Raw genomic sequence first — 17,072 nt, forward strand, 5'->3', positions numbered from 1 at the left:
GTTAAGATTGGTGGGATGGACGTGGTCCATAATGGGCGTGAGTTTTGATGTGAGTTTTGGAGCTTGATATATTTATACGAGCTTGTAGGCCTTGTTCTCGAACGAGTGCAGATGGAGTAGTGGCAAGGTGTTGACGGAGGGCGTGTCTTAGCTGTGGCGATTGGGCGGCGCGGAATGCGCTGTCCGATCAACCTTCTCAGCATCAGAGAGAATACGAGTGTATCCAAGGTGTCATCGATGGAAGGAGGATGCCTTGGCAACTGATGATGAACGCCTCCCCGAACAGGGACCAGGCCGCCCGGCAGAACGCCGAGGAGTACCTCAAGTACGCGGCCATACATTACAACGTCGGAGACCGTGCCATGTTGAGGCCTGACAAGGGTTACCATATTCCCGAAGCTAATATAAATCATTTACACAGACATCAATCACTATCAAATCTAGTAGTCATTAGTCGAATGAAGAGTAATCTCCTGGAAGAAATCTGTCGGCGGTCACATGAGTGTCTTCTGTAGAGGTGTTGAAGACGCCGAATACCTTGGTAGCGTCGCCTGGGGCTTCGTAGAGAAAACATTACATTCGTGTTCATTTCCAATAAGATCCACAAAACAAACTCCAGGAACCGGAAACGCACCAGGCCATCCTCCCCATCAAGGCTGTCCCCCAACGCCAAATTAAACCCTTTCCCAGAGACCCGGCCAAAGAAGATAGTACACGAAAACATATCAGTCAACATAATAGACACAAAAGAACAAATGAATCACAGATCCTCAGAAAATCTTGATTCGCGGCCGGTGCTGGGAGCTTCACCGAGGGCTGGCGGAACAGGCAAGCCCTGTTCAACGGCGCTGTTCCGAAGACCCTGAACATCCCGGCTCTTAGAGTCAGAGAGCGTCTGAGATCCCTCGCCGCTATCCTTTGTGACACCATCCGTCTTGGATTCTTGAGTAGTGCGCGACACGGACTTCATGAAACTCCGACGCAGGCGGTTCCTCTTGCCACCACCATTCTGCTGGGCCGGAGGAGGCTCAACGGTCTCTTCCTCAGTCGGAGACATGGCTCTCCCCTCGACATTGCCGACGTTATTTCCAGAGTGTCGAGTGTCATGTGGCTCCAGATCCGCCCCGGTAACAGGGTGTGAGCTCAGTGCTGCACCACGGGGCTCGTCTTTTCTTGTCAGAGCAGCACCTCCCGTGAACCCGGACTCACTGTCCGTCGCGAACTCAGGGCCCGGCTGGTGAGGGTACACAGCGACTGGGCCATCACTAGACCGACGAATAAGTCGATCGCGAAACCAGGTGGTCAGTTTGCGGTCTGCTCGCGGGCTTGTTATAGGATGGCTATTGCGCATATCAGCAGCGCCCGACGCAGTGATGGCTGTATTATCATAGTCCTCAATCTCGGGAAGGCTTGTGTCACGCTGCATATCTTCACTGGTGGGCAGCGTGGTGGGTTTCGCAATCGGAGCCATCGCGGCGACCTGCATTGTTGCTGCGCCCTCCGGCTCGTCAGCACCTGTCCGGCCTTGTGATTCTCTTGAGAAACCACCTTCGCCATCAGCAGCAGGAGTCTTTGTCTGAGCCGCGGCAGCAATCGCAGATGCAGCGCCTTCCGGCTCATCAGCAGCCTTCTGACCATAGGCTTCTCCGGAGAAACCACCTTCGCCCTCAGCGGCAGGAGTCTTTGGCTGAGCCGCGGCAGCAATCGCAGATGCAGCGCCTTCCGGCTCGTCAGCAGCTATCTGGCCATGGGCCTCTCTGGAGAGACCACCCTCCGCAGTGGAAGCCTCTTGTTCGGGACCAGCCTCTTGTGCAGCAGGCACTTCCTGAACCGCCGCTACACCCTCCTGTGTCGGGGCCTCTTGTGCGATAGGTTTCCCAATGCGACCTCGCTTGGTCCTCATTCTAAAGAGTCCGGCAGGAAAGAGCTTCTTGCCTTTGGCTTCAGGTTTCGTCACCTCTTTTGCAGCACCTATTTGAATTAGTGTGTGTTCCTTAAATCCTGACCAGTAACTTAAACGTACCTTTCTTCTGACGCTTCTCTTCAGCCCTCAGATCAGCCTCCCGCTGACGCTCCACAGCCGCATGTCTCTTCTGCTCCTCTTCATCCAGGCGGGCCTCCACATCATGAGCCCTCTGCGTCTCCGCCTGGTCCGTGATCTCATCAAGCGCAGGTTGAAGGCGAGAGCGCGCAACAGCTTCAACATCTGCCATATCCATGTACTGGTGGGTACCGATATTGACTTGCTCCCCTTGAACACCACCAGTAGCTTCAGCGGTCTCGATTTCTTTCCGCGCACGTCCCTGAGCAACCTTATCCCATTCCTTCAGCACAGAAGGCGTAGGACGCCCCGTATCGGCATAGACTTTCATCTCGAGGTCCTGCATGGTGGCATCAACATTACGCTGCGCCGCCTTCATGAGCAGCTCGCGATCTTTTTCTCTCTGGTTATCGACCCGGTTCATCTTCTTCTGCAGACTGAACATCTGGCTGCGGATGTGTCTCGACCGCTCCACGTCCACCTCTGCAGAATCCGCATCGCTCGAGGTTCTTTTGCGGCGGGTCGCCCAGCGGGACTGTTGTGGCTGCGGCGTGGTCCCATAGTACTCGAGGTACTCGGCGTTCGGGTCCTTCATCTGAGCGAGCTTCTCGGCAGCACGCTTTTGGGCAGCGTCTTGCAACGCGATTGCTTGGCGTAGGGTGGTCGTTCTATCTGCCTCACCACTAACGGCCTTCCTCGAACGCGCCTGGTACTGCCCTTTCTGCGCTGCGGAGAGAGCAGTATCCGTTACTCCCGTGTTAACAGTATCGGGGACATCGTGCATATCCTTAGCCATGACGATCGCAGCAGCGCGAAGCGAGTTCCTGTGATTGCGCTCCTTTACCTCCGTCGCGACAGGAGGTGACGAAGTGTAAAGTCGAGCATTCGTATGAGCATGCTGGATACGACTAGCTTCATTGGCGCGGTCGGTGTGAGCCAGCTGGTCTTCGTCCTCGACACGCGCTCGCTCCGCAGCGGATCGCGCATGCGACGCTTCAGACTCACCCAGTCCAGAGTCAGCTCGCGCCCTTGCGTAAGCCCCCGTCGCCGCCAGACGCGCTTTTTCTTGCGGGTGGCCGCCGACCGCGGCCCTGACCGAAATATCTTGCTCGGGGCCCGTGGCTGTCGGTGGCAGACTGGCCACGCTCTTCTGGTCGCGGACAGCCAGCACGGCAGCTTCAAGCCCCTCGGCGCTGTACTCGGTGCTGGGTTTTGGCATCGGTATCTCCGGGGGAGTGTAGTCCTTCACGCATAAGGCGGCCTTCTCCGCGGCCGGCAGTCGTCCAGGTCGCCATATTTCAACGGGCTTGGACCTCGCGTGCGCAAGGAGGGCGGCGCTGGCGGAGGCGCGGCTAAGATTAGGCGAGCTGCCCGTGACACGGGGATCTGGGGAAGCTCGCGTCAGTTGGTATCGAGGGTTTTCGGGGCATTGTTACTCACTGAATTCCTCGGTTGCGGTCGAGTTACGGATCGGCGCCTTGCGTTCGGGGTGTGTCACGTAGAGCGCAGCGGTCGCAGCTGGCAGGGCCAGTCAGTCAGGGTCCGAGCCAGGAGGAATGCTGGGGAAGGTTTTGGCTTACCGTCATCCGCAAGCCGGGAAGACCGGGAGCTCGCGGGGAGTTGAGCAGTCGCCATAGTCAGGGAAATGCTGCAGCTGCTGCAGATGGTGGTGGTGATGATGAAGAGCGACAGAGCTCATAAGCCGCATTGCCTCGTTCTTTAGGGGAGGTGGATGGGATGGAAGTCCGGAAAGCTGTCAGTCCGTGACGTCGTGATCCAGAGTTGAGCCATTGCATCATGGCCGCATTCGACAGGAGGACCAAAACTCGGTGACGCGTGGGATTCGGAAGCCCGGGATGACCTAATGATGGATTCGCAAGGGTCATCAACTAGATTTCGGGACCGATGCAGCATGTCATGACCGATCCCGTGGAGTTGTGACGATGTTCATGGTGGAGACGAAGTGGTAGCTGGTTCACCCTAGATCCACCAATAATGAAGCCTTGAAGAGAGCCCAGGAACTACACGCCCATATGGATGATCCCCCAACAGCACGGCAAAAATAGATGGGTTGGATCGCAGAGGGCACAATTGGATAGAATACGTAATATACTGGGTCAATTAACACGGATCACCAGGGCCATGACAACGCTGGGACAGCTTATCCGTGAAGGTCTGTCCCCATCGAGCACTATAGGTACACGCCTATCAGTGAACAAGGCTCTGCACATTGACAAGCACCACTGACCTCGTATTGAAATTGACAAAGTCGCGCAAATATTTGTATTTATTCTTCCGCTCGCTCGGGTCCAGATTCAGAGCACGGAAGATGGCCTCGGACAGTTCGGTCGTGTTGGCGGGGTGGAAGGGGATGCTACCGTCTCTCATAAACGAGGCAGCGCCCGCAAATTCGGACAGCACCAGAACACCATGTCGCTTCTCCTGGCAGGCCACATACTCGAATGATACTAGGTTCATGCCGTCTCGAGTAGAAGTGAGCAGACATACATCTGCCACGGTGTATAGGGCTGTGAGCTCGGTAAAGGGGACCGACCGGTGCATGTAGAGCAGCGGCGTGCCCTCGGGGGTAGCTGATTCGTCCGTTAGAAGCGTATACCAGGTTGTAGTTGCCACACTCACCGTGCTTTCCGTTGATTTTTCCCGCTAGCGTACTCAATTCGGTCTCGAGCTCTTGGTACTCCTTGACATCCTCCCGGCTAGGCACGGCAACCTGAATCAACACAACTTTATTTTGGAGTTCGGGGTGATCATCGAGGAAAGCATCAAAGCCTTTCAGTTTCTGTGTCAAGCCCTTGATGTGATCGAGCCGGTCCACCCCGACAATAACCTTGACCCCCTTGTATCGCTCTTCGAGCGTATTGATCCGTTCTTGTACTTCGGGCTTTTGCAATGCATCTGCGAACTTTTGCGGGTCGATTCCGACGATGAACCTGTCGATACAGATCAATCTGTTCTTATACTGAATCTGATTGGGGATCTCGGTATGCGCTCCACTATTTTGGACCGTGTTAGGGCAAATAGTCTCAGAAGAGCTGATGGGACTTACAGAAGACTAGCACACGTGTCGCTGAAGTTCTGCTTGTATTCCTCTGTATGAAACCCAATCAAGTCACTTGACAGCATCCCGTCGATTAGATGCCTGCGTACCGGGAGATTTCTCCAGAAATCGCCCGCGGGGAATGGAGTATGCAATGAAAACCCAATGGCACAGGATTTGCCTTGTTGCAGCAGTCGGTTGCGTAGCAGCTCCGGGAGCAACATGAGATGATAGTCATGCACCCATATCAGGTTCCCACTTTCAGTCGCATCCGCGATGGCGTTGGCGAAGAGCTCGTTGACTCGTTTGTACGCCTGCCATGGACCATCATCGAACGTTACGCCTGACTGGTAATGCAAGATTGGCCATAGGATCCGATCTACAGATATCAGCAGATTCTCAATCACAAGGCGGATACAGACTGACTTGAGAATCCATTGTAGTGCTCATGTGCCAGATCGCTATCAAGGAATATCGGAATAGCATTCTGCTCTTCCAAGCTCTGTGATACCAGCTCCCTATCCTTTGCGTCTTTTACCTCAATTCCAGGCCACCCAAACCACCGGAACTCTGTCGACTTTGTCAGCCCGGACAAAGAGGTGACCAAACCTCCACTCGAGAGGGAGGACTGAAATGATCCATCCACGCGCTTAATCGAGAGGGGAAGCCTATTCGAAACAATGACAAGCTTGCGCTTAGATTCATTCATAGAGCTCATGTTGTATGGCGTGCTGGGACAATTTAAGGTATCTCTGTTCGTATATTCTCGCTGATACTGATAATTAATGACAACTCGCGTAAGAATAACACTATGGAGACTTGGACCCTTTATTGCCTGGCTAGGTAGAAATGGCAAATCATACGTCAGTATGAACAGCAATCAGTAGGGCATATCGCAACAAATACCCTCAGCGTCTATGGGGTAGCCACTATGGAATACTATTCCAGCCAATGACATCTGGTTCCCTGATATAATTCACTTGTAAACAGACATGTATGCGGAAATGGCCTCCAGAGTCAATTGCAGCTAAAAAATACGCCTGAGTCTGGTACTAACTTGATGTCGTGGTGCATGAGGTGTTCACCGTTTGGATAGGCTTCTCCTGTGTCGCCCTCCGATCAATCAGTGATGGCTTAAATATGATTTCTCAGAGGAACACTTGGGGTTAGCAAGTTAGGGATAATCGCCCCCTAAAGTCGGACCCCCAACGCTGCGCGGTTGTGGGTCCTCCCCAGTCTAATGAAATTTCAGTCTAATGATAATTTTTCTTCCACCCACCAACTTCTTCCTACTATTACCCACCACCACAATGCCCAAAAAATCAGACGAAGCCGAGAATCGCATCCAGGAGGCCTTACACGCCTACCATGATCGCGGGAAGCCTAAAATCGGAGCGGTCGCACGGGAATTTGGCGTTGATTACCAACGACTTGTACGACGCGTTCATGGGCACACATCTCGTTCAGCGCGCCAGGGCCCTAACAAATGCCTAGATAAATCCCAAGAGCAGGCATTGATTAACTGGGTGGATCTACTATATCATGCAAATCTTCCACCAACTCCAGGAGAGGTTGAGTCTACAGCAAATCAAATTCTAGAGCGAAGTGGCTCTACGCGACGCGTTGGCAATAATTGGGCCTACAGATTTCTAAAACGCCACCCCAACGACTACGTTCCTAGTAACCAAAAAATCATGGAGGCAGAGCGAATGGATGCAGAGCGATTACCCCTTATTGAGGATTTTTTCCATCGCCTAGATGTGGTGCTACAACAGTACCAAATTGGGCCAAAGAATATCTACAATTTTGACGAAACCGGCTTCCAACTTGGCCAGGGAAAATCCCAGCGCGTCGCTAGTCAGCAGAGGGATAGTATTAGACCTATATCAACAGGTGGAATTGCAGAATTAGTGACCGCAGTCGAATGCATTGCAGCAGACGGATGGTTAATGCCTCCAATGATCATATTTGCGGGCACAGTTCATCTTGAGAGTTGGTTCCGCAACCAGCCAGATTTACCAGATAATTATATTATTGGTACGTCAGAGACAGGATGGAATAATGAGGTAAGCGCATACTACTCTATTAATTGATTAATTGATTAATTAATTAATTAATTAATAGGTGCGCGCGTATCAATGGTTACAATATTTTGACCAGCATACCAAACCCCGACTTCTACATCGTACGGACTATAGGCTTCTAATTTTTGACGGCCACAAATCCCATAAAGCGCACGATTTCATCAATTTTTGCCAACAAAACAGAATTATTGCACTCTGTTTCCCATCAAAGCTTACACACCGGCTTCAACCACTCGATTCGCACCCCTCGCATACAAGCACTATTATCGAAAACATAATAATCAGACGAAGAAATGGGGTGGTTCAGTTGCAGAGAAGCCAGATTTTCTACGCTCTATCCATAAAATCCGGATGCAGACCTTCACAGGATCTGCTATCCGGCACTCATTCAAAGACTGCGGGATTTGGCCATTTAATCCAGAGGTTATTTGTGAAGAACTTCGTGGAGATACTAGACTAGATCTAGTAGTCTATGATAGAGGGAAAGAATACGAACTTAATAAGTTCGTCCGAGGGGAAATCGAAGGGGAAATCGAAGGGGAAGTCGAAAATGCATCCCAACCACAGACTCAACCACCACCAGCGTCAAGTTCTACTATAAATTCTCCACCAACAACGGTCACAAAATTACGAAAAAATATTTCCAAAGTCAGGAAGAGCTTCTCAGCTAGTGCTACCCCTGATTTAGCGAAAATCCAGCGCTATTTGGAGGCAATATATGAAGGGAGCATTACCCAAGCGGAATTTGCTGCCCAGACCTCCGCCGACATGTCACGCCTCCTTACCAACCAGGAGGCGGCCAATGCCCCCAAATCTAAGCGCCAGGTAGGTAAAGGGGGTGTTCTTAGTGTTAGGGACTCGAATACCCTCATACAGTCGCGGGATATCCAGGAGGCCGAGAAACAAAGACGGAAGTGGGAACGTGAGGCTAAACAGAAGCGCGCTGAAATCTGCCGCCAGGGCGAAATTAGGGATCAGGAAAATCAGAGAAGAGAGGCAGAGCTTGAATGGGTCAATGGAGATGACGGCCAGCCACTTTATACTATTGATAGACGTGGGGGGTATTTGTAAATAGCATCAAAATTTGGTAGGTAGGGTAAAAATTATCATTAGACTGAAATTTCATTAGACTGGGGAGGACCCACAACCGCGCAGCGTTGGGGGTCCGACTTTAGGGGGCGATTATATAAGGTTTCCTGCTATATATTCGAGACGGCCCAAGACCTATCATTCCAAGAATTACAACCAAATATTATAATAAGCTTTCAATAGTCCTGAGAAAATTTGTTTGCTTCTACATTAACATTGCTAATGACAGGTGATGGTTACGAGTCACGATCCTAGTGAGGTTGTATCTCTTATCAACCACAAAATGCAAGCTAAGTGTCTGAATGAAAAACATAGAACCCGATAGAGTAATGAATCATATTCATTGTGATTATGGACGAGGTAATGTTTTTGCAGGCTGAAGAGATGGCTGATGCAGACTCATGGAGTATCTACATACACGGCAGCCACCACATACCCAAATCCTCAAGACGGCTGGCTGAACTCAACTGGTGGTCTGATCCCACAAGCTGGTCACTGTAACACCCTGCATCCACTTCCCATCCGTTCCATCGGTCTGAACAGTGAACTTGAGCGTACGTTTCTCGCCTGGAACCAAGGTAAATGAGTTATCCTCAAAGTACCCGACCACACCGGCCGGGTAGTCAAGCCAGGTATAAAGGGAAACGGCGTTCTTGGCCTCCACAGTAAAAGTGCCAGTTCGGGCATCGTGAGAGAGTTCAATTTTCGGGTCCTCAAGAGCAAGGTCCTTGGGCCAGGTGGGTGTGAAGAAATTCTGGTGGGTGAAAGTGCTGGGTGAATTATTCTCGGCATTTGGAAGGTGGCCTTGAGCAGTGACAGACATCACCAAGACTGAATTCTTCTTGTCTGGAATAGAGAGGTCCGCAATGTTTGTTGCGACAATCTGGGTGGTATTGAGACCACCGACGGTAAAGTGCTTGGTCTCCGGTATGCCTGCATTGCCTGCAAGAGGCTTGCCGGACAGATCCAGCCATTTGAGGCTGACAGACCCAGTCGCTGTCTCCCAGAGATCGGAAGTCACATAAACTGAAAGCGCGCCAGTCGAATAATTCCAGAAAGGAGAGACAATGACTGGCTGATAGATATCACGCGCCATATAATGAAGAACCTTCCAGCGTCCGTCATACTCAATGCCCGCCCATGTGGGAGCCTGCCAAATATCTTCGAGCTGCCAGTAAAGTGACCCAAGCTGGCGATTTGGCATTCCGCTGCCGCGGCGATAGAATTGGATCTCAGATTTGTACATATCAGCCTGGAACAACTGAGTCGCATGGCACCAGGCACTAAAGTTGGCAACACTGTCCTCCTTGTTTGGGATAGGGTAGTACCGTTCGACGGCCATAGTCATCTCTCCCATTCCCATGGAGGAATTTTTGAAGTTGTGCGTGCTCAAGTCGCCGGACGGATAGTGGTGGTTTCGGAGCATAACAGTGCTGCTGTTAAAGTGCAACATGTCGGGAGGCACGGCTTGTTGCCAGGTTTGCAAGCTGGGCATACTATGGAAGCCGAATTCATTCGCGAAGCGGCCCACAGGATAGCTATCGAAGTCAAAGGCCACGCTGCTGTCATAATTGTAGTGGTCCGTATCTCCGTAGTAGGATCCTGCCGTGATGTTGTTATAGCGTTCGGCCATGGGAACCGGAGCGGACATGTTGACCCAAAGAAAGCCATTGTTTGTGCTGCTGGGCATGTATGAGATGGATCGCGAGTTGTCATAAACGATGGGCAGAATGAGACTGATGAACAGTTCCTCATACTGACCAACGTAGTAGGAATAATGGTCTGGGTCAGCTTCCTGGGTGAGAGGCAGCTCCAGGCTCTCGATCTCATTCCCACCCGCCCATAAGGCCAAAGAAGGGTGGTGGTTGACACGTCTCACATTGTACTCAACTTCTGCGGCAACGTTCTCCAGGAAGGGCTGATCAACAGGATACATGGCATCGCTGAATTGAAATTCACTCCACAGCAAAACACCATTCTCATCCGCAAGATCGTACATGAAGTCAGGGAGGTAGGCACCGGAGGCCCAGACCCGGAGCATATTTTGGCGTCCAGCCACAACGGCGCCAAACAGCCGCTGCATCCTGGCCTCGGTGACACGGGGCCAGAAAGCGTCGGGTGGAATCAGGTTTGACCCCTTGGCGTAGAACTCTTGTCCGTTGACTTCAAAATGCCAGTTTGCTCCAGGGGCGATTCCCTGAGCAAGTTGTGCCTCTGTGATGTTGTTGCGGTTGAGGAAAATCGTGCGGAAACCAGTACGCTTCGTCACACTAGCCAATTCCTCCTGACCATCGTGAACGGTAACAGTAGCATAGTACAAATTCTGCTTGCCCAGGCCGTTAGGCCACCACAGTTTAGGCGCATTGGCGTCAAGGACGATGCTGCCACTGATGGCCTTCCCAGACACGGAGATATTTTCCAAGGTCCCTTGTTTCAGAGACTCTCCTGACTCGACGTCCTTGATGTCAATGGTCATGGACGGGCGGCTGGGAAGGGTTCCAATAAAGTCGAGACTGGCATTCACAACCCAAGGTGCGCTTTGGTCTGGAGTAATATGATTGATCTGCCCCTGCCGGTGAATGTCCAAATCCGTGTTGAGAATATAGACACTTTCTTCGTGGTCAAACTGGACCAAGTATGCATCTCTCCATGGACCAGCGGGTGCAAAGGCAGGGCCCCAGTCCCATCCAAAGTCTGACTGTTCTTTCCGAATGTACCAGCGGTTCGTATACTCGTAGACCTGCTGAGGACCATAAGGCCACTCTGGAAAGATACTGTTAGAAGAAGTGGGCATCTCGAAGGAAAAAAGGAATCATACTCTCCGAAGATGGGTCAGCAGCGATAGCACCCGCAATCTTGGGCGCGCTTCCAAAATCGATTGACACCACGGGTTCACCCTGGCAACCGCTCAATGCTTGCGAAATGTCGAAAGTATACTGGCGGAATTGATTATCAGTTGTACCAATGTACTGTCCACAGAATTCAATTGTGGTGAAGGTGTCGAGTCCGTCGAAAATAAGCCAAGAAGATTTCGCTTTGGGCGATCTAGGATGGTTAGTGAATCAACCAAGTAAACAAGAATTGGATCACGTACAATCCACGGATTGGCTTGCTTGTATAGGTCCAATTATTGGTAACAATCCAGCGGTCGTTAAAATCACCGAGGCCCCAGTATCTTTAGCTAGTATTAGCTTATACAAACCACATTTGAAGGTTAGAAAATCTACTGACGGTTCATCTTCCGATGTCGTTAGTAGAGTTCGGGAAGGAGAAGTCATTGGAAGTCTCACCGATCTTTCCGGCCGCCAATAGATCCAAGTGCACCTGAGAAGGCAAATGGCCAGGGACACTGATGTTAAGCGCCTTACTGCTGACCGTCCAGCCGTCACCACCGAGGTTATGGACCTGCTGTGCCAGGGTCGGAATACCTGACGACAGTGTGGCCAGCGAGAGCTTCTTCCAGAGATGCATGTTGGCACCGACAGAGAAAAATGCTATAACGTGTAGAGCTCATGCGAAAAGAACATAATCTCGTCGGGGGCGAGTGTCCGATTTATCCTATTCTCCGATCGCCAGCCCCTGTCGCGCTATTAGTACTGTCGGAGGAACATCGGCATTGATACAGGGAATGTTAAGCATTAGCTCCCCCTCCGTCTGGTCAGTGCGTGAGGAGACGGGTCGCGTTCTAGCTCGGCTGTTCCCCGTACCGGCCGCATGAGCATAATCAAACAAACAATATCCTAGCGGCGCCAGTGGGGTCCACACGAGCGGGGGGAAGCAACGGTAGCAGCGCTCAGATGCGACTGGTGCAAAGATTCCCCGGCTCTAACGTGAACAATCCCCGATTCTGGAGTGACTGGCGGGAGAAAGCGACGATCTGCGCCTGATTGTGGAGTCCAAGAGGCCCAGGTGTGGGGAGCAGCGGGAGGCCTTGGAAAACAGAAGACCAGATTCTCAATTCAGGACAAAGTTTTCGTTTCAATTGTGTAGAAAGAAGTCGTGACCAGGGCGTTGCTCGGGAAAGAAAAAAGAAACCCAGGTACTTTCGTGTGTATGTAGTTGAAACCTTGGGAATGGATCCCTAGCTTCAACCAAGCATAGTTTAGCATGAAGGTCAATGCATCATTCGTGTCACTCTAAGTGGATATCCTCTACTATTTGCCCAGACAACCACATATGTACAGAAGCTCAATCGTATAGTCTATTTCTAGAGTGATGGTACTATTACAGGAATCCCTAATCCGCCAAGTTTCGCCGCATCGTTTGCACATCAACACGCGAGAAGCCAAGTTTCTCGGTCAAATATCCCTCGACGCCACCGGCGTAAGTCTCCTCAAAGGTTTTGAGAAAGGCCGCCATGGCGCTGGGCCGAACGCCACTCAATTCCAACAACCCAGCCACTTCGGGCCGCATTTGGTCGGTTCCCAGGTGGAGATCAAGCACTTGCTGGAAATTCTCTCGAACACTTTCCAGTCCGACGCGGGTGAGGATATAGTCGATGATAATTTGGTTGTGGGAACACCCGACGAGAAGAAGAATGAGGCTCGCTAATACCCCTGTGCGGTCTTTGCCGGCTATAGGAAGAAAACATTTGTGGATTAACACCGGTGGGAGGGAGTGTGTATGGAACCATCAAAGGAAGCATTTGAGAATACTAATACTGATGCATGGGGCTCATGGACTTACCTGAGCAATGAAAGATAAACCGGTCATTGGGACGGTTCTGAACGTGTTGGAAAACCTGCCTGAAGGCCGGAGCGGCAGAGTCCAAAATCCCCATGTACATCTTCACGAAGCCAATCGCGCTATGATCCTTTCCAGCAAATTCCCGCAGGCTCAATGATGCAGGGCGAACACCGTACGGCATCCATATTGTTTCGATGCCCTCGATTTCGGGACTCGGGGCCCTTTCTCTCTCCGATTGATTCCGCAGATCGAAGATCGTGCTGACCCCGATCCGACCGACTAGAACTGATTTCCCCTCGTCTGTGATATCAGATAAGTTCCCGGACCGGTAGACGAAAGCCGGGCGTACTCGGTTGCCATGGCTGAGATCTCGGATATTGGAGACTCCGGGCACGGTGACGAAGGGCGGCCGGGAAATGATCTTGGACACTGTTGTTTCAGGTATCGGGGTGCAGATATCAGTGCTCAGCACTTGGTAGAGGTTCTCCGTGTCCATCATGATCGTTGGAGTTTCCAAACAAAACCGATTGAAATCGCCGATAGACACTCCAGGTACCCGAGGGCTATGTCATCGGCCCATCTGGCCCCAAGCAGGGAACGAGTGACGCTCCACCACCATGTCATTGCCCTGAGTGAAAAGTGGAACCGATCGAGAGTAGCTCAGAGTCATGCCTGATGACTATGAAGTATTGAAAAGGTGCAAGTTGGGACAGCCGCCACAAGATCTGTTCGGTCCGGGCTGAATCCGGGATGGTAGAGACAGAGATTATTATTAAGGGATGATTCAGGAATGGTTCTCGGATACAAGGGACCTCCGCGGCCAACCGTGGACAACCGAGGCCGCTCAACACCGCAACATTCATAACTTCGCTCTTGCCCACAAAAGTGATGGGAAACACACCTCGCACCATGCTGTCACAGCTCCTCGCCCGACGCAGTCCCCTGGCGTGCCGAGCCATTGCTGCGCCGACCGGTGCATTTCGTACCCCGCGATGGAGCAGCTCCATCTCGCAACGGCCGGGTTCGGACAGGTGAGCGCAGGCCGTGATGCCCATCGCAGTGAAGAGAGTAACTAATTTGGGGACATTTTTGCCAGTGTCCAATTCCCCGGTGCTGTGAATAGCAAGTTCACCACCCAAATGTCCTTCCTCAAGGCTTCCGACTTGCCTGCCATTCCCACCTACCGCGTGATGGACTCCAACGGCGAGCTAGTGGACGGAACACGGGGGCCTCCCGACGTTACGGATGAAGAGGTTCTGACGTGGTATAAGAATATGCTGACCGGTGGGTGGCTTACTGGGGTATCTGGAGAGTCAGGCGCTGACCAGAGGCGTAGTGAGCATCATGGATGTGGTCATGTTCGAGGCACAACGGCAGGGTCGATTGAGTTTTTACATGGTATGATCCCCGGAAAGATGTATGATCTGTCGCGGGGTTTGCTGATGAGGGACGCGGGCTAGGTTTCGGCCGGAGAAGAGGGCATTACTATCGGCTCCGCCGCGGCATTGACCCCGGACGATGTCGTGTTTGCCCAATATCGCGAGGCAGGTGTCTTTCAACAACGCGGATTTACCCTCAAGGATTTCATGAGCCAGCTTTTCGCGAATCACAATGATACAGGCAAGGGCCGGAACATGCCAGTGCACTATGGACAGAACTACCCCCGAACGGTCAGCATTTCGACCGGGAATCTACCCAAAACTTCGCTGATTTGACCCATATAGCACACAATTTCCTCACCACTCGCCACTCAAATCCCCCAGGCTGCTGGTGCCGCCTATGCCCTCAAACTCCAAGATTTGCAGAACCCAAGTCGGCCCCCGCGGATAGTGACTTGCTACTTTGGAGAGGGCGCGGCCAGCGAGGGTGACTTCCATGCAGCGCTGAATATCGCCGCCACACGGTCCTGCCCAGTAGTGTTCCTGTGCCGGAACAACGGCTATGCGATTTCCACACCGACCCTGGAGCAGTATCGCGGGGATGGCATCGCCAGCCGTGGCGTTGGATATGGAATTGACACAATTAGGGTGGACGGCAACGATGTATTTGCAGTGAACGAAGCCATGAAGGAGGCACGGAGACTAGCTCTGAGTGACGGCGGGCGGCCTGTTTTGATTGAAGCGATGAGCTATCGGGTCTCGCACCACAGCACCAGTGACGACAGCTTTGCATACCGTGCTCGCGTCGAAGTTGAAGACTGGAAACGCCGCGATAATCCAATTATCAGATTGCGCAAATGGCTCGAAAAGCAGGGACTGTGGAGTGAGGATCAGGAGAAAGAGACACGCGACGCCCTGCGCAAGGCAGTGCTGAAGGAATTCGGTGATGCTGAGCGCGTGAAAAAACCCCCGCTTCGGGAGGCCTTTGAGGATGTCTATGAGAACATTACGGAGGAGGCTCAAGAACAGATGAAGGAGCTCAAGCGCATCTTGGAGACTTATCCCGATGAGTACGATCTGAGACCCTATAAAGATGGAGCGAAGGGCCTGGACTAGAGGATCTAAAGGTGGCATAATATGATAAATGATAAACCATACATTTACCTCGTTCTGAACTCGTCACAAAATATATGTAAATGCTGCTGCGAGGATAACATCCTTGGACTTGGATACGAAAAACAATGATGAAGGGACCGGAGAGCGCCACAGGATATCCACAAAACATACCACTACTGTTAGTGTGTACTTTAAATATTTACAGCGTGCAGCAAAACACAAGAGGGGAAGGGAAGTGGCTGTAAGCATTGTTTCACAGGTATACAGGATACATCGGAGGCTATTATCTGCTGATCGTTTCAGTACATAGTTTCAATAGCTATCGAACAGCACCATCTGCATAGGCCTCTGCCATAGCGTCTGCAACCTTCTCCACAGTATTGACATTGTTGTAACAGCAGCCGCTAGCCATGTACATAGCACCCAGTCCCATTTTATGCACCGAGAGAGCAGTATCGGTGAAGGATGCAGTGAGAGGCGTCTCGTTCAGAATAGCCGCGGTCTGATTCCTCTGACTCCAAGGCAAAGACTTCAAGGCATTCTGAGATTCCCAGTTCGCATATGTGTCCTCGAACTGGACAACAAAAGTAGCGGAATCCAGATATCCTTGCGCAGCGATAGTGCCCGGATTGAAGACGACCGTCTTAGGAGCGTTGCCTGATGTCACGAATTTGGAAGACTTGACGTAGTTGGCAGCCGTTCGCATGTATGCGATCTTGGTCGGGTCGTTTTCGTTGGGAGCCTCGTCGAAGAAAATCCCTGAGATAGAGATGTTGCTCGCCGTATAGGAGGACCACTTGCCGTACTTGAAGATGTAGTTGCGCACCTCTGACATGTTACGTGCGGTGTATCCGGTAGGAATGTAGCCGAGGACGCGGACGTTGTCGAAGCTGTTCAACTTGGAGACACCAGTGATATAGTCAGATGCCGGATATTCTATACTGGTTAGCAGACAAGAATATCTTCGGAGCTAGATCGGAGAGGAAGCCGAGATAGAGATCACGAGAGACCTACCTGAGTCGCCGGGTCCACTACTTGGGTTGATGATCACGTAGAAAGGAATGTTAGGGTGAGATGCAATGGCATCATAGACCGGATTCCACACATCTCCGCTAGGCCAGATATACAGCGGCAGCAGGATTGCTGTCGATGACACTGTGCAGGCCCAGGTAAGAGCTGAGCCGATAATGAAGGACAGAGGACGCATGGCGATTACAGTCCTCCTCGTGGATGGAGAATGTAAAGGAATGTAAAGGGTAAAGAATGACGCAGCGAAAAGAATAAGCCCAGATACGACGATGATTGGACTGTGCACGCGGACTCTAAGGCCGTCGTAACACTTTATACTGAACACCACGAGGAGAATCCATCTAAGTGTCAAAAGCAGACCGGTAGGGCCTTTACGGTGTCAATCCAATGATCATCAAAAATCTAACACGACCGCGAATCGAGTTCGTTTCACCTGGAACCTAGCGGGAATGGGGGCGAGCCGATGAGGATGATTTGTTTCGAAACCGACTCCTCTGTTCGTAGAGAAGGGGCGCAGGATGCGGCCAAGAAAGTCAAACCCACGTAGATGCAATAATAGCGTAGTATCATCTACCGAAGGATTCACGGGA

General features: G+C 51.7%; 6 protein-coding genes across 6 annotated transcripts; 1 reads left to right on the forward strand and 5 right to left on the reverse strand.

Moving 5' to 3' along the window:
* Positions 1-760: 760 nt before the first annotated feature.
* Positions 761-3,676, reverse strand: N7474_006160 (uncharacterized protein; the record flags this gene model as incomplete). Its single annotated transcript, XM_057197575.1, has 4 exons — positions 761-1,971; positions 2,024-3,427; positions 3,482-3,559; positions 3,622-3,676. The coding sequence occupies 4 exons, from the start codon at positions 3,674-3,676 to the stop codon at positions 761-763; spliced, it is 2,748 nt and encodes a 915-aa protein (XP_057054971.1).
* A 573-nt stretch (positions 3,677-4,249) lies between these two features.
* On the reverse strand, positions 4,250-5,817 carry N7474_006161 (trehalose-6-phosphate synthase; the record flags this gene model as incomplete). Its single annotated transcript, XM_057197576.1, has 4 exons — positions 4,250-4,632; positions 4,682-5,055; positions 5,109-5,478; positions 5,526-5,817. 4 exons carry the CDS (start codon positions 5,815-5,817, stop codon positions 4,250-4,252), a joined length of 1,419 nt encoding a protein of 472 aa, XP_057054972.1.
* Positions 5,818-8,735: 2,918 nt separating this feature from the next.
* N7474_006162 (uncharacterized protein) lies at positions 8,736-11,743 on the reverse strand (the record flags this gene model as incomplete). The annotated part of the gene is made up of 5 exons (XM_057197577.1): positions 8,736-11,035; positions 11,091-11,317; positions 11,367-11,447; positions 11,504-11,510; positions 11,563-11,743. 5 exons carry the CDS (start codon positions 11,741-11,743, stop codon positions 8,736-8,738), a joined length of 2,796 nt encoding a protein of 931 aa, XP_057054973.1.
* A 765-nt stretch (positions 11,744-12,508) lies between these two features.
* N7474_006163 (tyrosine-protein phosphatase) lies at positions 12,509-13,457 on the reverse strand (the record flags this gene model as incomplete). The annotated part of the gene is made up of 2 exons (XM_057197578.1): positions 12,509-12,846; positions 12,959-13,457. 2 exons carry the CDS (start codon positions 13,455-13,457, stop codon positions 12,509-12,511), a joined length of 837 nt encoding a protein of 278 aa, XP_057054974.1.
* Positions 13,458-13,867: 410 nt separating this feature from the next.
* On the forward strand, positions 13,868-15,453 carry N7474_006164 (thiamine pyrophosphate-dependent dehydrogenase E1 component subunit alpha; the record flags this gene model as incomplete). The annotated part of the gene is made up of 5 exons (XM_057197579.1): positions 13,868-13,989; positions 14,055-14,242; positions 14,295-14,356; positions 14,419-14,628; positions 14,683-15,453. 5 exons carry the CDS (start codon positions 13,868-13,870, stop codon positions 15,451-15,453), a joined length of 1,353 nt encoding a protein of 450 aa, XP_057054975.1.
* A 319-nt stretch (positions 15,454-15,772) lies between these two features.
* Positions 15,773-16,660, reverse strand: N7474_006165 (spherulation-specific family 4 protein; the record flags this gene model as incomplete). Its single annotated transcript, XM_057197580.1, has 2 exons — positions 15,773-16,389; positions 16,468-16,660. 2 exons carry the CDS (start codon positions 16,658-16,660, stop codon positions 15,773-15,775), a joined length of 810 nt encoding a protein of 269 aa, XP_057054976.1.
* Positions 16,661-17,072: the final 412 nt, after the last annotated feature.

The sequence above is a fragment of the Penicillium riverlandense genome (assembly GCF_028828495.1).
Source record: "Penicillium riverlandense strain IBT 135883 chromosome Unknown utg000003l_segment0_segment0, whole genome shotgun sequence".
NCBI lineage: Eukaryota > Fungi > Ascomycota > Eurotiomycetes > Eurotiales > Aspergillaceae > Penicillium > Penicillium riverlandense.